Here is a 21681-nt window from a genome sequence, read left to right as displayed (position 1 = left end):
TTATATGGCTTTATAACTGTTTTGATCTGAGCGTCACTGATGAGTCTTATGTAGACGAAACGCGCGTCTGGCGTATTAAATTATAATCCTGGTACCTATGATAACTATTATAAGATTATAAGGTACAGTTAAACTTCAAACTTGTAACTGTTTAAAATCCTTTATTGAATTAGTCATTGCGGAAACTGCTGATTAATATTTACATGATTCAATCTCCAGAACGCGTTTGTTTTTATCTTAATATGGTATTTTCACTTTTTAGCGTTTTGTTTGGGTTTTCCTATTCTAATTACGAAGAGACCCATTGATTTTAATATTTAATCATAGATGAGCCTGTGTAGTATGATAAATTAGAAGTAAAATTTGCACGTGTTCTTCTTCGGTGCGAAAAACATTAGAGGCACTAATTTATAAATGGTCTACTCATATTATATTAACAGAAACGTCATTTCACGAAATGAATTACCAGTTATTTGAGCAATTGGTTGGATAACATGTGTTAGGATATGTAAATTAGTCCTATAGACTTATTATAATAATACTGTATCCCACAGTGGGTATCATATGTCTTATCGATTGTTTGAGATATCCCCCTGTAATTTTAAATATTGTCTCATCGTCAAGAAACCTGAAGTTAGAAAAGTGACATTTCTTACGTAATACATCAGTAACCTGAATAAATTAAAAAAATATATAAAATTGACTTTCTAATCATGCAAGACTAACAAAAACATAACTGAATAACATCTCAGACTATTAAGGTGACTATGTGTGTCAATCAGACATCCATTTATTGTAAAGACTGTATAAAAATGCCATTTATTTAATTCATTTTTAGGATTTCAGGAATATAGTTGTGTAAGGGACATTTTTTTCAAGAACCGTTTTGAAAATAAGCATTAATGTTTCGTGTTCATTGCATTTATTAAGAAATGCTTTACAGATTGATTTAATGTGTTTGCTGTTGAAGTTTGTATGTTTATCTGGTTGAAACATAGATTTTATGTAGAAGCTAAAGCTCCCGAAGACAATATAAAATATAGAAGGATTATTTAATGAGCGTGTTTACGGCATCAAATAGATAATGAAATAAAAAAACGAGCATATCTGGAATACTGTCTGAAGCTACAGTAAAGTATTGACATCTTGTAGAGTGAGGTTATTGATATTTCTGTTGAACGATTAACATCAGCCATTCTAACAACATTATAACAGACCATATTTAAAATCATTGATGTTAAACATAGTATGATTGTCTCTTCTATGCTAATCCTTTTCAATGTCGATATCGGCTGTCATTTAAAATTTCACATGGAGATGACTCTATTGGGAGTAATGGAGGATTGCTGTTGTATTCGTCTGCAGAATGATTCATTCTTAAAATTACAAGTAATTGCTGTGTAAAAACATCATTTGCTACTCATATGTATGTTCGGTATACATGATATTCATAAAATGCAATTGCCTTTTCTGTGATTTGTGATTGCGTGTCAAACTAAATGTCGGTAGAAATAGTTTTGAGGATTCAATAACGTAAAATGTCGACTTTATCGCCATTTGATATAAGTGGGCTCGGCAAAGGTTTTGGATTATTTAGGCCAAGGCGGCCTAGTTATACATATGCAACACAGACGACTGAACTAGCATACTTAGGTCAATATGGCCGACAAAGAACAGAGAGTTACAGATATGCTGTTCGAAAAAGTACAAGTGACCCCGAAGAGCAGACGGATTTTATTGAGGGATTAGTAACAAACAGAAGAAATCGCAAAGAAAGTTACTTAAATGCACTGAAAACTGATGAAAATTCGTTGACTCTACAACAAGATAAGGAACCTATCATAGGAAACCATATTCCCAAGGTAAATATTGATGTAGCACCCAGACATTCAAAAGAACATATCAGTGAACTTAAAACAGTTATTGCCAAGAGAACATCGATATGCGAACCACTTTCGGTATGCGTCTCAGACGAAGCAAAACACGACGAAAAAGCGAATGAAATTCTTACTTCCGGTACACCCATGAACATGCATGGTAACAATGTGAACGAATTACAACGAGAAACTGAAACCCCTGTGTCAGAGCTAAGTAGTAACGTGCCATCTGTAGTGGTCTTCACATTTAGAAAGAATTTAGTGTTTTTATGTATTAGTTTTATAATGCTATTTTCAGCATTTAGAGCAATCCAAAACTTACAGTCTTCCATTAATACAAAGGATCATCTAGGCATTATATCAATGGCATGTTTACACGGGACGATGTTCTTGACCTGCTTGTGGGCTCCTAGCATGATTAACAAAGTATCTGCTAAATGGGCTATTGTTTGTGGTATGTGTAGTTTTCTCATTTGGACCGGTGCTAATATTTATCCAAAGTTTTATACACTTATTCCCTCTGCAGTATTCTGTGGTTGCGGACAAGGAATACTATGGACGGCTGAGGTTTCTTATGTTTTAAAATTAGCTTTTGATTCCTCGAAAATAACACGTAACGGTTTAGATAAACAAGTGTTTAGATTTCATGGCATATTTTTAGCTTGTTTTCAGACGACACATATTTGGGGGAACCTATTGTCGTCGTTAATATTTCAATATTTTGAGGTACCGGCTACCATAGACCTAGATTACGGTCAGATGGCAGATTCAAACTATTCTGACGTCACTAAACCATGTGGAGTTCTTTATCCGTGTATCATATCAGAATATGATCAGCAAACTGGTAAGTATATTTTCATTTTTTTTCACATTCCTTTTTCTTTTATTTCTAGTATGGAAATACGTATGAATAAATCTTTAAAAGTTTGGCGTAAGATACCAGAGGGACATTAGAACTCATAGATAAAAATTAAACTGACAAAACCATGGCTAAAAAGAAAAAGACAAACAAACAGTTATTAAATTATATGTATGGACCAATCATACCCAAAATAAACGAACTTGCTTTAAACAACAGAGCCTGATACAGTACAACTAATTCTTACCGCTAATTAGTCCAACATCGCCAGATAAAACAGTTTCTTTGACAACTAACTACCTTCTGGGTCAAGTGTTTAAAAAAAAAAGGTCATCAGTAGTGAGCTGAGGAAGGAAAAAGTAAGAAAGCAAACAATTCGAAATTTGTAAAGCTGATGAAACAAGATTCGTTAATGTCATAAAGTGCTTTGATTAAAGTGTTTACGATGTCTCTTTTGAAAGTTAAATGCACTTTACATGGTTTAAACTCGGCCCAATGTGGTTTCAACAGGTTTGTAACGTCACTAAATAAAGGCAAAAGTAGTATACCGCAGTTCAAAATTCATAAATCGATCGAGAGAAAAAAAAAAACACAAATCCGGGTTAGAAACACAACATTGAAATGTAACACACACAGAAACGAACTATAATATAACAATGGCCATTTTCCTGACTTGGTACCGGACATTTTAATAATAAAAATAAAATAGCAGGGTTGAGCCTGGTTTTTTGGCATGCCAGACCTCCCGCTTTTATGGTTATGTTAAATATAACATTAAAATGACAATATTGCATGATAGGACTACAATACAAATAAATTAGAGAACATATAGGACTGAGAAACACACGAATTATAAATATGAATTTTAATATTTATTATTTAGGTGACTTATAGACCTATTGGGTCGATAGTATATGTATATATTATGTTAAACTATGTTAATTGACACACTACTGTAACTACACAAGTCACTATAATGAATAATCTACTTACTTACTTACTTTCTTATAGCTAACAAAAGGTGCCAGGTTTAAAATGTAATACGCCAGACGCGCGTTTCGTCCAAACAAAATATTGTTTAATTTCATAGTCTATCTGGATTGGAACAAATATCAATAAAGTCTATACTACATGTGTTTTATTTGTAACTGTCGGGTTCACGTATTTTTGATTTTAGAATTAAACGGACCCGATTAACACTATAGGTGTTTTTGAAGTTTCAACGGACCCGATTAATACAGGTGTTTTAGAAATTTGAATGCGTTGTTTTTATAACCGAAAGATAATTTTATTCAACCGATAAACTTGCATGATGAAAGTGTACTGCGTTGTATTAGGCAAGTGGTCCCCCTCTCATTTAATTGTGTTGAAAATAATATCTCATCTGCCGGCCAATGAAATACTTGTCACTTATACATTAATATGACTTTCAGAGTCGATTGAATTTGTAGTTTTGTCTGACCACGATCCATTGCTCGTGAATGCCATTTTGTCTTAACTGCTTTCATCATCTGAAATTATCTTAACTATTTAAAAAAAGTCAGATTATTTTCTATATTTTTTTTAGATTTTCATTGTGTAAATTTCATCAAAGTTTAGATAATTTGTATGCAGTTGATCTAAATAGTATTATCATATAGAGATTTCCGTATAACAGAAATGACTATGTTTTTGTTACCATCATTCTAACTTTTTGACGGTTAAACTAAATTTAATGTTTAGCCCTTATGTTTGTTGGTTGGCTACAGGAAAACCTAGCTGAACCACATGTAAACTAGATAACGGTTTCCTGACTGTAGGAAATTGTCATATACAGTCAAGAATTACGTTTGTATAAATCAATGCTGCTCAAAAGCTAAAATAATCTGGAGTAGAGCAACAGAAAATGTCTGATCAAGTTAACACTATTTTTGTATTACTGACAGCTCGTTAAATGGAAGGAAAGTGCTGTCTTGTTTGTTTATTAAATGGTAAAAAAAACCGGTTTTAATATTTTAAAATCTGAGTTCCAGATCATATGATGCTTATGAGCCACACCAATAACTTATTTCCTTAACAATGATAGAATACAAAATTCGTACACCCTCTATTTTGAAAATATCAAATGATCATCCCGATGCCACTGCTGGTGGAGATTTATTTCCCCGAGGGTATCACAAGCCCAGTAGTCCGCACATTTTTACTGACACGAATTGTCATTGATATAGTTATATTTATAAATTAACTGTTTACAAAATTTTGAAATTTTCGAAATACTAAGGCTTTTTTACCACAGGCATATATTACCTTAGCTGTATTTGGCAAAACTTTTAGGAATTTTGGTTCTCAATGCTCTTCAACTTCGTACTTTATTTGGCCTTTTTAACTTTTTTGGATTCGAGCGTCACTGATGAGTCTTTTGTAGACGAAATGCGCGTATGGCGTATAAACAAAATTTAGTCCACGTATCTATGATAAGTTTATTTTCAACATTAAAATATCACTTAATAAACAAATCGAACCGTTTTTGTCTCTATCTTAACTTGTGCTTTCAACTTGGATATCTTCCCCTGTTACATGACGATTATAAGGTAATAAGTCAATAGTTGTTAACTGATGTTCAAAACTCCCAAAATCACTTTTTACATTTATACCAAAGAAAAAACGCCAGAGAAACGCATGAACGACAAAACATATAAAAACCGGGATTTTCAACAGGCTATGCATGAATATCAGATATTCCAGGTTCGAGTTGAAGAGTCGTTATCAGAACGAGTAAGGTCTACTAATCACATGAGCAATTTAAACCTGAGTGAGTCAGAAAAAAACCCAAACGTGTTTATCGATTATTCTCGTAAATTCAGGGCAAATAAATAAAAAACGAATGTACAACAAGTTGGAATTGTAAGCTGTCTAATAACACAGAAACTTCCTCAACAGGACAAACAAACCGGAAACCTGCAAGGATATAACCAGTAAGGATGTTTTCCAAACACAGGCAATCACGCACATATTGATTCAATTGAATCAATATATGGAAACAAAACTTTTGTATTCGAATGATTATATGCAATCTTAGTCCATCTCAACATGCACATTTTTCCTCCAACAATTTCATTTTCCACTTAATGGCAGATCGGAAGATAAGTCCAACCCTCTTCAAACAAAAAATAAGTAAAATAGAATACAACAAAAACAGTCACTGTGATGCTTCAGGAAGAAACACAAAATATTTAAAAAAAAAAAAAAAAAAGTAAAAAAAAAAAGTAATAAAAAAATTAAAATCATCATAAATACCAGTTTTGATTGTGGTGGATGTTGGGACGCGTGTTTCGTCTACATAAAACTCATCAATGACGGTCATCTCAATTATTTTTATAAAGCCTATTAAAGCACGAAGTTGAAGATCATTGAAGAATCAAAATTCCCAAAGGTTTCATTAAATTCAGGTATATTCCAGGGTTAGAATGATAGGAGTAATTCGAAAATTTAAAAATTATACGATTACTGTCTTTTGGTGAGGTAAATATGTGGTTTTATTGACTTTCGAAAAACTGATATTCACTAAAGCCAACGGCCGAAGTGAATATCAGTTTTTCAAAAGTCAATTAAACCAATTATTCCATATTGGTATTATATTAGTAGGTTTCTCTATATGAATTGGATTTTGAATAAAAAAGCATATTCACCTGAGAAAGTGTTATTCACCGCGCTAAACGTCACGCGCTTTTACATGCAACGTTACGGTTAAATGTTTCATGTAAAATTTGTTTTGGTATAGGTTATTCATTAAATACATGTTCTTCTCTCGGAATATGGAATAAAACAATTACTGTCTTTTGTTTCGGTAAATATGGGGTTTAATTGACTTTTGAAAAACTGATATTCACTTCGGCCGTCGGCCTTAGTGAATATCATTTTTCAAAAGTCAATAAAACCGCATATTTACCTCATCAAAAGACAGTAATTGTATAATATGTACCGAAACAAAAGACATTAATTATTTTATTCTATATTCCGAGAGAAATGTATGTAATAGATATTAAATACCAAAACCAATTGTAAATCAAACGTTCTTTTACCAAAATTATACACGTAAAAAACGCTCGGCGTTTTTTTGCGGTGAGTATACTTTTTCCGCAGGTGAATATGCTTATTTATTCAAAATCCCATTCATATAGAAAAACCTACTACAGTTTTATCAATATGGAATAATTGTTATTATTCAGTAGTTTTTAAAAGACAATCTGTATTCCTGTGGAAAAAGATTGTATTCATTTGCGCCTCACCCTTGTTCGAATTAGGCCCACTCCTACAGGGGACATAAAAGACCGATTAAATGGAGCTATCCTCTTTGTTTAAACTCCAACTACTGATATAAAGACCATGACACCCATTGAATGATTCCAATAATGTCAATTGCAACTACATGCGTCCTATTAAACTATAAATGAGTGACATCACAGATATATATAAGTAAGTTCGTTATATGACTAACAAGTTTTACATAAATCTTGTTTTAGGTTGCTCAATCTTTAGTGTTCGTTTTTTGTGTATTTTCATTCGTCTTTTTCTTGATTTTTCTTTGGATTGTGTTTTTATAACGTTTTTATAACCCCATGATGTGCCTTTTTAATTTGTCAAAATTTATTTTCTGGTTTAATTGTAAAAGAGAAGCGAAAGATATCAGAAGAACAATCAAACTCAGAAGTCGAAAGTAAACTGAAAACGCCATATAAAATATGGACTTGGAAAGACAACAAACATTTTATTTCAAATATCGATGGCACATATTTAAAAAAAAACTGAATTTACTTTAACCCTGTTTTGGTTTTATCAGGTCATTAACGGTTATTTGTACTATTAGCTTTTGGACCTTCAAATATTTTGGCCTAGAGCATCACTGAAGAGACGTTACTTGTCGAAATGGGCATCTGGATCAATAAAATGTTAATGTTATCATAGTCTACGATATAATTTGTCCCTAGTTTCATTAAGAAACTTTTTCATTTGTTTGCCATCAACGGCTAGTTTAAAAGAAAAAGGATTCTGGCTATATTATCTTTGACTTCTTTTGTCATCTTTACATATGTAAAAGAATATCTTAATTATAAAAAAGAATTAATTTCAGAGTTGCTTTGAGATTATAATCCAACATTAATGTGTCATGATTGTTTAATTATATCTTTTGTATACATTTATGCCTCATGAAAAACAAACTGATCTCAACAAAATATCAATGTTTTATTAAAGTATTATAAATCAGGAATATAATAATATGTAAAGAACTTATATAAGCTATACTATGTAGATTTCAAGGAATACAATTTCGCAAACATATTAGCGTTAGAATGACAGTGTGTTATGATTTCTGCTACAGCTGACAGGAACATAATACGTCTGTTTCAACTGTATATTTTATTGATTTTATTCTATGATTTGAATTACTCTGTAGTACGAGAAAATCTATATCATTCTTGAAGAACATCGCTAGACGGAATACTGGATAATTCATGTGGTTAAAATGTTCTGAATGTTTGATCAAATATACGAAAAGCGGAAGAGAAAAATAATTAGCAGATAAAGTTATGTAACTTAAACTGAGGGAGCTGATTTGAAATTTTTTTTAGATCCGACATGGCTCAATAAAGGCAATAGTAGTATACCGCTGTATATTGATATAACAGATTAGATAATTTAAGATCAATGTACTTTTAAGTACTAGAAGGGGGGGAAGAAACTTTAGAAGGAGTGCTGCAATTCATTTATACTTGATAGAATGTTACTACTCAAGTATAAATAAAGAACAGAACCACTACAATATAGCTATTACATGAACAATAAGATAAATATTATCAAAATGAAGCTGATGCAAAACACAGAACATGAATAGGGAGAACAAAATAAACATAGCTGTTAATTACTGTGTCATTTGGTCTCTTGTGGAGAGTTGTCTCATTGCCAAGCATACCAAATCTTCTTTTTTATATTTCTATTGGCTTTGCTCATTGTTGATGGCCGTGCATTCAAATATGGTTGTTAATTTCTGTGTCATTTTGATCTTTTGTCTCATTGGCAGTCATACCACAGCTTTTTTTATATACATAAATGCCACATGTAAAGCAGAGGACTCTCTTCAATTTCAATCGTGGACACAATTTTTAAACAATTGTTTTTCCAAAAAGGCTTTGACTTTCATATTTTATATATATAGTTATTTACGTCGTCTTCGTGATAAGCAGTCGGTTGAGTCATTAACTTTGAACACGATATATTTTTTTTTGGGGGGTGGGGGTGGGGGTGGGGGAGGATATTCACTTAAGAGTTTTCTCCCGACATTTCAATTGTTCATTTGATTATTGGTACTTCCATGTCGATAAAATCTAACCTATATACCAGTTTAACTGCAACTGATTTTGTGTGCAATTGATTTTTCAAGTTTATGAGGTTTTAATATTTCTGTTACATAATTTGAAGTGTTAAAAATTGGTTTTGCATTTGAATTTATTCGACATTTTCATATTGATATTTTTATTTGGGTATTCTTGTATTTTAAACAGAATAGATCGGCCCGCATTCTAAGGAAGCTGATATTTGATGTCACTAGCAAGAGCTTTACTATCTGTAGACGATCAATTAAAGAGCTGATTTTAAGTTATATTGAAACTTTATATGAATAAAAAAGATCTATAAAAATGTATTTACAATGAAAACTGACTGGCTCAGAAACGCAATTTAATCCTTCGGTTGAATAATGTTGTTTAACAAGATGGTATCTGGTGACGATAGTTTCGTATAACTTTATACCCTGGAGTATAGTTTCGTATCCAATTGATAGTTTTCCATTATTGAGAAACAGTTCCATACCCTTTGAGGATTAATTAGGAAACAAAGTCAGCATCTTCCTATAATCAACTTGAAAGATAGATCTCCAGTCTAACTAGAAAGCTGGGTATGGTGTTAAACAAAATATTTTATCTACATATGTTCTAAACATATCTGAACTTATACTGATAAATATAATTTAAAATTTAATATTTGGAAAAACATCTAAACATGAAACTCATATGCCACAAAAAGGTAATAAAGAATTATTTTTAGTTAATTCAAATAGTTCTACATTACATCTACTTAATAACCGTGTGAGCATCGCACTGTTTATCTTGTAAATGTTGCTTTCAGAACTTCACCACCTCCTTTATTAATCCGTGTGATGAATGTTAGTCGAACTGTAAATGACACCTTTGCTATGGTTCCCTAATGAATTATTGATCGTCTACTTTAAAGGCAGCGCCTCTGGGAAATATTTTGATGCCCATAACACTTTCTTGTGAAGTACATTTACTTCTCGACTAACCCTTCTCTAATGTAAAATAACACCTTAATAACGCTAATAGTTACACATTCCCAAAATATTATTAATTCTCCATATATACTTTTGACTAAAACAGCTACAAATGGCCATCTTTCCAGTAAATGATAAACTATCATATATCTAAAACACCTCAAATAATTGGAATTGCGTGACATTTGTGTTGTTTTTGGTGTGTGCTTCTGGTGTTGTTAGTTTTAATTGCTTTGCTGGTTTTGGATATCCCTTTTTCAAATTGAATACCATCAGTTTGAGAGCAGTTTATTTTTTTTTTCAAACTGACATTTAATGTCAAACTTTTTATTAAATGAATAAAAAAAAATTTGATATTTTAAAATCATCAAGTTTTACCCCAAAATTCGACATACATATCTGGGAAATGGAAAAAAAAAACCAACATAATAGACTACCAAAACGAGGATGGAAACATACTTTTCAATTAATTCGATGTATTTTTCTAAGATATTGTGTTATAATGTACTGTTTGATCAATCTTTATTTACAAATATTACCGCGCTTTGGTTTTTTTTTCGATTTACAATATTTGAGCATCGGTGAACTAATGTTGACTTGATATACAGACGCCAGCATGATTGGGGTGATGGTTTTGGACTATATGTATCACTAGTGACCATTTACATGTTCTTGAATTGTAAAATCACTAATTTTGACTTCTGCCAATTTATTTCTACAATAAATTGTACAACGGTTGCACTAATGAAACCCTTGTTTTGTTTGAAACGGATTTTTTATGTTTATGTTGTTGCTTCAGTGGTATGAGTGTTTTTGTTATTTATTTATCCTTTGTTCTGGAAAACTATTTTTTCTTAATTTGGTAATTTTTTCTAGCATTTTTCAAACCGCTAGTCTGATATCATTTCATTGGATTACGCCAAAATTTTCAGTCAATGTTCTAATTTGAGCGTATACTCAGTTATTATGTAGAATCCCTTAAATTTTCAGGGATTATGTAGAATCACTGGTCATTTTAGGAATTATATATAACCACTAAAATTTTCAGGGATTATGTATAATCACTAGAAACAATGTCAGGGATTAAACATAATAACTAAAATGATAATGTACCCAAACTATAGGCCCCCAAGAGCCAGTGTCGCTCATCTTATTTTACTTTGGTTTTGGAAATCATGTAAAAATAGCTTTAAATCATAACAGATCATTCGTTCTATGTATTTCTATCATGTCTTAGTTGAGCCAGTTCTCTCATTTGCAATTTTGTGTTATGGAAACACAAAATACACAAAACAGGTGTTCCATAACCTTCTTCGCCATTTGTTTTACCACAATAAACATGCACTGTGGATTTACACTCAGAACATTTTTGTCATATGATCTTGGTAAACCATGATGGACTTCAATATAAAAAAAAATGTCTACGTAAATAAAATTATTTGCTAAAAAGGAGCGAAAGATACCAGAGGGACATTAAAACTCAAAAATCGAAAATAAAGTGACAACGCCATGGCTAAAGTACAATAGTTTTAACAACAACAAGTCCCTAACATGATTAAAACATTAGTATACTATTAAGACGGTAATTGTGAAAATATGCATATGATAAGTATTACTTTAAGTTCTGTATATCTAGGGTTTTTTTTTATTGCTTTTTGCAATTTACAAAATTATTTTTTTCGTCAGATATTTAAGATTTATTATTTTCTAGATCCATGCCCAACAGCCCCCATCCTATGTTAATGTATAAAAATGTATAGAGTGTAATATATATGAAATATAAGATGGTAGGAGCTTTTAAACAATTTAAATCCTAACTAACTGTTCACTTAAACTTTCAAGGAATAAGAAAAAAAACCAAATGGTAATATGTGTTTATTTAATTTTTATCAAACAAAGGATCTATGAATTATTGATAATCCCTAAAATCAGTTCAGTGAATTTGTAGAATAATATGGATTATATATAATCACTAATGATTTTAGTGATTCTACATAATCCCTGAAAAATCAGTGATTCTACATAATCCTCGAAAAATCAGTGATTCTACATAATCCCTGATCATACAAATTCACTGTAACATATGAACGCCAATGTGACAATTCTCCATCCAAGTCACAATTGGTAAAAATGAATCATTAAAGGTAAAAGTACGGCATTCAACATAGAGCCTTAGCTCACACCAAACAGCAAGCTTTAAAGGGCCCCATAAATGACTAAATCGAATTATTCAAACAGAAAAACGAACGGTATAATCTATATAAAAAAACAAGAAACGAGATATACTTATGAACCACATCAACAAACAAAAAAACTGAACAATATTTAGTATTCAATTTACTTTTAAACGTAACTATCTATATAAATTCCCGTAGGAAAATGTAAAAGACTGCAGCTCCATAAGTTAAATCGATGGCCTTGGCTTTACCGCATGCTGCAGAACTTGTGATGTTTTTAATCTATTTAAAATCAGACTTTTCTGATACTTATGTACTTTTGCACATTGGTTCTCCTTGATTTGTTTGCTTTCAGGATTGTATGTCTTATCACACTAGTGTTGTCCTTGTAATGGTTTATTGGCATCACAGCATACAAATGTTATCACAGTAAAGGTTGTCCTTGGTTCTTGGCTTAACACCATGGGTGTCTTTATTTTTCAATTTTAAAGCTCCTTATGTATTATCGCAATTTTCTGCCTCTAGGTTTACTCTTTTCAGTGCATCATTTACTACCACAGCCCTATCTGTATTTTACAAGATTGACTCTCCACAGCCCTATCTGTATTTTACAAGATTGACTCTCCACAGCCCTATCTGTATTTTACAAGATTGACTCGTCACAGTCCCATGTGTATTTTAATACTCTGGCTCGTTTTTGCTTTGGATTTGCAGTTCATCATGTATCATCGCTTTTTGGCTGTCATGAGTTTAGCTTTACAGCCTTGTATGTATTTTAGCACTTTGGTTATTCTATATTAAGCTTTAAACCCTCCGGGATATTTGAGTACTTTGGCTTTTCTTTTTCATTTAATTAACCGTTCATGTAGTATCGCAATGTGGCTCGCATAGCTAAACTTTACAGTCCTATGTGTATTTTAGCACTTTGGCTGTTCTATGCTATGCTCTATAGAACCTATGTGTATTTAAGCAATTTGGCTTTAGTTTTGGATTTAAAACTACAATGTAATGTATTATTGAACCTCCCTACGTTTTTGCTTAACATCTCCATATGTTTAATCACATTGTTGTTCTTCTAGATTTTGACTGAGCTTCGTATGTAATATCACTATTTGGTGCTCCTAGGATTCGGTTCAACAACTTCTTCTGTTTTAGTTTATTTTTTTTTGTTCCACACCTTCTTATGTATTAGCATAATTTGTTCCCTAGGGTTTGGCTTTACATCTTCTTATGTATTAACATTCTTTGTCTCTCCTAAATTTTGAATCTACAACTCCTTATGTATAAGCATATTTTGGTATCCCTAGCTTTTTGTTTAACAGTTTGTTATGTTTGATCCTATTTTGGCTATCCTATTTTTTGTTTGATTTAACCCGCTTCTTTTATTGTTGGTAATTCGTTTCTTACAGATTCATGTTTAACATCATTGGCTTTCAAATATTTTGGGTTTTTTTATCCGGATAATGGTATATCAAGAAAAGCGTTTCGAAATTCTTTACCAATTGCAACTTAGGTTCAAACTCCCCCAGGCAAAGTAAATTGTTTGGTTATATTTTATTTAGGCATTTGTACAGTCTATGCTATCAATGTTTTCGGTTTCAGTGATCATTATGACGGTAAACTCAGAAAAGCGCTTCCACTTCACCAAATTCATATCGTTCAATTTTCAATTTTTCGGCATAACAGCTCTTAGTAATTATTCCACTTTTGCTTTCTTTGGTTATGGCTTCTACATCTCTTGATGTTTTAGCCATATGTGGCTCTCTCAGGGTGTGCATTTTCAATTTTTCCTTGTTATTGTAATGTAAAGATAAAGATCAATGTTACGATGTGAAATTATAACTCATCTATCTTTAATAAAATCCAATACTTTTCAAGCATCAAGTCTTGATTAAAGCAAGCAATACCAGAACGAAAAAAAAAGGCACGAACTAATATATCTTAGCACCAGAATGTGAGATTACTATGAATCATTGATAAAGGTCATAAAAGGAGGGCACTTTAAAGTCATCTACTAGGAATAATTAAGTTATTAAATTTGATTAAGATGTAGTTTTTTGAGAATCGTGATGTTTCAGATCATTAGATACACATTATCCATACTCCCACCTAAATTGAAACAATTCAAATGATTTGATTTAAGAGTTTGTTATCGTTCTGGAAATACCATATGGTTATATGGGTGTTAAACATACTTAGACAGATTTTAGAAAAAAGCGTTTTACATGTATATCATAAATAGGGCAACCGTTTGACTTCGGCACCTACACTCTGATGGACATTAGTATTAAGTTCTTAATGATTTGATACTTCTAGCAGACGACACTTTCAAATCGATTGTCTGACAGCGCGTGATTTGATTTAGTTTCTTGTGGTGTGAAATTTTTCCATTTTGCCAATCGCCTCATTTCTCAGACGTGATAAAACCTATTCGACATTTCGATAACGGCTCTTTACATTACAAAGGAAGAAAAAATATGTTCTATACATACAATGAAAAGAAAAACTGAATCCATTGATTATACACAAACGAAATGTTGATTGGAGTGTTAATCGATATAAGTTAGTGTCTATTTGGAGACATAAGATAAAGATTTCGCTGTCGAAAGCATTATTACTGTCGATATTTAATGAAGTGTTTCTCTTCAGATTACAATAGACAGATTAATCTATGATAAACAATATAGTCATGCTGGTTCATCCAGACGATGCTACTACTCAGACATGACACACACAAAAATATTGTAGAGAATAATATGGGCATACAGGGTTATATCCGCGATGTCGTTCCTCGTTAACAATAGAAATAATTGATTAGAAAAAGTGTGGAAAATTTCGACGAATTAATTGTACAAAAAGCATCGTTTTAGTCCACATATTCTTTCTAAAAATAAAAGCCATGCGTTTTTAAAGAATATCAATGACATTCATCCACATGAACTATCCGTAAATATATTTGTTGTTCAATTTTTAGACCTTGTTATAGAAATATTGACGTACATCTTCAAATCAAATTTTATCACAATTATATCAATCTCTATATTTCCTCTTGTTTGTCCTTTTTAATGATGATAAAAATCCATTTGAATTTCTAAAGGAATCAAAATATCTCCGTTGGTTGTATATGTATGGGTTTGCAGTGGCGTCTCAGGTTTCAAGAAATATGCGTTTTGTATCAGCAGAAAACTTTTACAAATTAGACTCGTATATGACAAAACAATCATTTACCTTAAGATATAACAAATATACAACTTTATTGTGGAAATATGTTTTTTAACTTGAGGAATTTAATAAAGGGTAATGTTTTACAAATCTAGACCACGAGAGTCACTGCAACAACTAGATGAAACCGTTGCAAGTATGCCTGCATATCTAAAGTTGAGAACCTCATCTCCAGTTGTCTTATATCTAAAGTGTGTCCTTACAAAGAAAGCGCGTTGGTGTAGATCTTGCGTGATAAGTGTCTAATGTATTTACAACCAGGGACGGCTCATGGCTGATTAATAGAATTTGACATGAGGTTAAATATAGGCAACAGTATTATACCGGTGTTCAAAGGTTTTAAATTGATTGAGAGAAAACAAATTCGGGTTTCCAATTAAAACCGAGGGAAACACACGAACAACAGAAACACTGAAGTTAACAAAAAACACCTCTAACATACATCAAAAGAAACTATTTGATAACCACTCTCATATTCCTGACTTAGTACAGAACATTTTACGGCTAAATGGTGGGTTGAACCCATTTACTGGTTAACATAACCTTCCGCTTTATGACCGTTCTGGTCACAACATTTTGGAACTTTTAGTCTTCAGTGCTTTGTACTGGTCTTTCGAACTTTTTTTAATATGAGCATCACTGGTTAGTCTTGTGTGGACGAAACGCACGTCTGGTGTGTTAGATTTTGAACCTGATACCTTTTGTGAGCTATTATTCGTGTATTTCTCTGTCCTGGTTTTTCTCCAATTTATTTTGTATTGTAATCCTGTCATTTTAATGTTATATTTAACATTGTCATTAAGGCGGGGGTTTGGCATGCCACAAAACCAGGTTCAACGCACCATTTTTTTTCTTAAAATGTCTTGTACCAAGTCAGGAAAATGGCCATTGTTATATTATAGTTCGTTTCTGTGTGTGTTACATTTTAATACAGGTTTCTGTTGTGTCGTTGTTTTCCTCTTATATTTGATGCGTTTCCCTCAGTTTTAGTTTGTAACTCGGATTTGTTTTTTTCAAATCAATTTATGAATTTCGAACAGCGGTATACTACTGTTGCCTTATTTATGACAATTTTAATAAATATCGCTGAAAGACAACACACAATACATATTTCATCAACGACATACACCATATGATATAAAAACCAGTGAAGCACTTACGTAACTAACATGCAATCTCAAACTTTATACAATTACTTTCATAATACTCGTCCAAAGAATTTTCATGACAGTGACGTTATAGAGAGGCAATTTTATAATTATTTTGGGCACAAACGATAAGACATGACAGATTATCCAATCGAAATCATAACAGAAACAACAAAAATGAATACATGGATGTTGAATGTACAAAATACAGACCCACGTCGTATAGTAATGCAAATTCACACTCGGTATAACAGTCATATTCGGGAATAGGTCACATTCGGTACTAAGCAGACAAACCACAAAGATGTTAAACCACAATCTTAGACGTGGTAAAAATGTCATTAGTCAGTGATGGCGTCCATAAAATTTAGTCTTTTTTAGTTTTTCCTCCTCATAAACCTGTTGGTGCAGTTTCTGCATAAGGAGCACACTCCTGTATATGAAGACAGTGTAGTGTTAACATACATGTGCATAACTTATCAGTTGATATATGCTAACACCATACGACGGAGCAGAGGATGCTATAGCTGAGAAATGGGAAATTGATAATTTGGAAGAAAATGGAATCATCCCGTTTGTTATAAATTTTTGTGTTAAGTCGTCCATCTGTGTCAATATTGAAGAACTAAAACATGAAGCCCTTTGCCCGTATTTTGACATTAGATGTTTTTTCTTAAATGTTGGGTTGCTGAACATTTCGTTGATGTATAACAATATCTCCTTTTATTCATATCATGAATTGCAATATTAAAAAAAAGAAACATAGTTTGTGATTCGCGTGACGTCATTGGTCATGAACATATGCATGAATGACATCGTATTTTGCAAACAAAATAATGAAAAAAATATAAATTTGAAATGCAAAAGTAGACGACATGGCTTCAGATTTTATTTTATTTATTAAGATATTATATTTTTAAGCATGCGCAAAGCTTAACAAAATATAAAATACCGTGCATTCCGATTATGAAAATAAAGAAATAACATAAATTTAACTATAAAATCCTTCTTTTCATTACAGCCAAAATAAAACAAGAATTTATATAGTCATATTGTTAATGCATAATAACAGAGGTTTGCCTGTCTAAATAATTTTGATTTGTATAATTTTAGTTTTAGTTTTAAATGACGTGTCAAAAATTGTTATCGTTGGATAAATGATTTTCTTTTTTGAAGGCCTACATAGTTATATGTTCATTTTTTTATTTTAAGGTCTGGATAGTTATATGTTTATCTTTTATTTAAAGGTCTGGATAGTTATATGTTTATATTTTATTTTCAGGTCTGGATAATTATATGATTATTTTTTATTTAAAGGTCTGGATAATTATATGATTATTTTTTATTTAAAGGTCTGGATAGTTATATGTTTATTTTTTATTTGAAGATCTAGATAGTTATATGATTATTTTTTATTTGAAGATCTGGATAGAGATATGTTTATATGTTATTTAAAGGTCTGGATAGTTATATGATTGTATTGTATTTGAAGATCTGGATATTTATATGTTTATTTTTTATTTGAAGATCTAGATAGTTATATGTTTATATTTTATTTAAAGGTCTGGATAGAGGTCTGTTTCCGGTGATATGGAAGCTGATGTGTGCCTATTTAGTAATTGCTTTTATGGGATTTTGCCTTATTTTCTTCTGCTTGGATAGAATTGGTGCTAGAATAGATCCAGAAAAGACAGGACGTCAGGTAATCAATTGAACCAAGTGTTCATGACTTAAATATCTTTAGATTAAATCGTTACAATTTCATTAATTGTTAAATTAAGAATGTGTATTAACCAAACATATGAAATATACAAAACGCCAAACCTAATCATGCAAGAAAATGATGTTGTCTCAATCAACAATCTCAAAAACAAATATATTATATGAAAAATATATAAGAAAGAGAATACAGTTCTGTTTTCATAAAACTGTTATAAAGCGTTAACCATTTGAAAATATGTAACTACGAAAATATATAGATGTGATAAGCAAACATAATATCTTCTTATATCTATTTAGAATGTTTTTCGTGTCCATGAAATTGAATAAATGTCAATGAAGTAATACGGATCTTTTTAATAAAACGTTTGAATAATCGACTTATTCAGCTTGGCTATAGCATCCCTAGCACACAGTATTTAAAACAAGATAAAAACCTAACTTTTCCAAAAAATCGCTCGCCGCAAATGTTACATACTCATCTCCACTGTAAATATACATGATGGAGCAATGTCCGATATACATAATTCAAGCACAACGCTACAGGTTGCACTTTGTAAATACAGCTGTTTCTCAAAACACACCTCTTTTGGTGAGATCTTGAATATTCACAGAAAGTAATTTTGTTTACATACTGGTTCCCAGTAATGCTCTCTGTGTTCCATCTCACAGAGACATAACTTGGGAATGTTACCAGTAACTTAAACATTTGCATATTGTTAACATTGAAATCTGTGGTAACCTTTCATTCAAGGTAGGGGTAGTTAAGAAAATTTGTGTTAGTTTAAACTCTGAGAAGTATAGGGCATATAAACGTTGAAAATATGCCGCACAGCCCTATATTTTGACCTTTGAAAAAAATTGTGGCGCATATGAACTTTCAATTCTAGGAATAGACTTTTTTCAAAACTTCATAGTAAATGTGGTACATTTTTAGCCGTAAAAGGAGTTCCTATGGGAAATTGCATTGTCAATTTTTACAGAAATGCAACCTATAAAGTCCATCATAATGCACACAGTATGGGGGTCATGCTTACATAAGATATAACGCAAACCAATATTAAAGGGAAAAACTGGAATAATTTAATTTTGGATGTAACGCGTCTTCTGATTGGCTGAAGTTATTTTGTTATCAGCCCATAGACATAATTTAGTCATGTGACCGTGACGTCTTCAACGTTTTTTCATGGTTTTCTATTGTTTAAAACGGAATTTAGAATTAAATTATAAGAAATGACTGTAATATTTTTTCTGTCTATTCAAAATAACATAACAAATGTGGTGCACACTGTTAAATAACCCGCTACGCACGTTATTCAGTGTGCACCAATTTTTTTTATGTTATGTCTTCATAGAAAAAAAAAATATTACAGTCATTCCTTAAATAGAAAAAGTGAACTATGATATCTTCTTATATAACTGACATGAGAGAAAAGTTCAAAAGTTACGAATAAACTCATAGATACCAGGATTGTTATTTTGCATTTGCGCCAGACGTGCGTTTCGTCTACAAAAGACTCATCAGTGACTTTCAAATAAACAAAGTAGAAAAGGACAAATAAAGTACGAAAGTGAAGATCATTGAGGACTAAACATTCCTAAAAGTTTTGCCGGTTGTTACTATTCATAAAAAATATACATAGATTTGACCAAAGCACATTTCATACTTTAAAAATTAATTACAAATATGTTTAATAATAGTACGTTATTTTGATTCGCTAACAGCCATCTTGAGTCATTTTGAAATTCTGAAATTAACATTCATTTCAAAATGAAATGCAATATTCATGATGACACTAATTTTCACAATTAAGTGCACTAGTCAATAAAAGAAAAGAACAAATAGAAATCGTGTAGTCAAGATCCTAACAAAAAATGAAATGTTGTTTTAGTTACTTTATAGGGGTTTAAAGCGTTGACCGTGTGCATATTTTTAGAATGAAGCACTTTTACGCTTCATACAAACGTACTTCGGTCAACGCTTTTACAACCCAATAAATTTACAAAAAGAACCATTCGATTCTTAAATAAGTGATGAATTTATCGATTCCAAATGTTGAGCGTCCAAATTGCAAACTAAATATTTGATTATTTTTGAGACTTGAAAAATCCAAACTTAATTCAAACTTTAAAAAGATGCTAAAACCAAAAAAAAACCACAACAACAAAATTTTGTATTTGACGGGATTAATCTTCAAGCATGGTATGTCGTTTTAATCGATTAATATTGTTTAAATATTTTCATAATTTTTTCAGATTGATAAATATTGAAGTTAAACATGTTGTACTAATTTGTAATGTGTTAACGAGAAGTTTCTATATTTCTATGATAGAAAAGTGGTCCACGAATAATTGAACTATTTTTGATTGATATTACTCCTCATGTTTGTTTCAATAACATACCAAATAACGTCAAATCTTTGATTGCATTTTCTCTTATCAGTCGATATGATCTAGCCTTCACTTAATTGATACTCAGATCAAATTTATGCATTTTATTATCACCTTCCATCATGCTTAAGTTTTGTATTCTAAAAGGGAAAATAAAACTGTACACATTTAAAGCGTCCAAAGCGCTCTATTAGGGTTTACCTTCTTAAAAACATTCTAAATCTAGTAATGTATAAATACTTCCATATTGGAGGAGTTATATACGCAAACAGGATATAAACAGATTAGATGAAATCTACTAAAGGTATTCTTTGCAAGTTTTGTAATAATTGCTTAAATTCTCATTTTGAAATTTTTAAGAACAGTTTGTTTTAAATCATGTTAGTTCCATCAAAGTGACTACTCGACTGACGATTCTCTCGAGACTAGCATTCCACTAGTACTTTTATCGACTCTATGAATAGCATTTTATAAATTCGGTGCGTCCTACTTGAAATTTTTGATTTCCTCCATCATGAACGATCAAACATAAACAATTGAACCTCGATGAAGTACAAACACGTATTATGTCTGTTTGCTTTGTTCACACATTGTTGTCAATATGATTGTAATGATTGTTTTGGATTTTCAAAAATATGTCATGAGCATCACTGAAGAGACATTGATTGTCGTAAAAGTGCATCTAGTGCTATAAAATAGTACCGTTAACATAATAAATGTCGGCATAGTTTCTTAATGTGTAAACGGGTAATTCACGGAAAAGGTATGATACGATCATGTTATAAATCATGTCAATACCGAAACATTGACTACTGAGCTGGTGATATACTCAATAAGTTAAAAGTACATTCATCAATTAATGCAGGCGTAAGTGTTCTTCATATCACGCAGTTCATGTTGTTAAAAAAAAAGAGTAAAATAATAAAAATCCAAAACAGAAAGTCCGTAAACAAATGGAAAAATT

General features: G+C 31.5%; 1 protein-coding gene across 1 annotated transcript; it reads left to right on the top strand.

Moving 5' to 3' along the window:
- The first annotated feature begins 1828 nt into the window (after window positions 1-1828).
- On the top strand, window positions 1829-3630 carry LOC143069865 (UNC93-like protein). The gene is made up of 2 exons (XM_076244669.1): window positions 1829-2721; window positions 3620-3630. Exons 1-2 carry the CDS (start codon window positions 2025-2027, stop codon window positions 3628-3630), a joined length of 708 nt encoding a protein of 235 aa, XP_076100784.1. The 5' UTR covers window positions 1829-2024.
- Window positions 3631-21681: the final 18051 nt, after the last annotated feature.

The sequence above is a fragment of the Mytilus galloprovincialis genome, chromosome 3 (assembly GCF_965363235.1).
Source record: "Mytilus galloprovincialis chromosome 3, xbMytGall1.hap1.1, whole genome shotgun sequence".
NCBI lineage: Eukaryota > Metazoa > Mollusca > Bivalvia > Mytilida > Mytilidae > Mytilus > Mytilus galloprovincialis.
The sequence above is the reverse complement of the archived record's forward strand: the minus strand, read 5'-3'. Positions and strand labels throughout refer to the sequence as shown.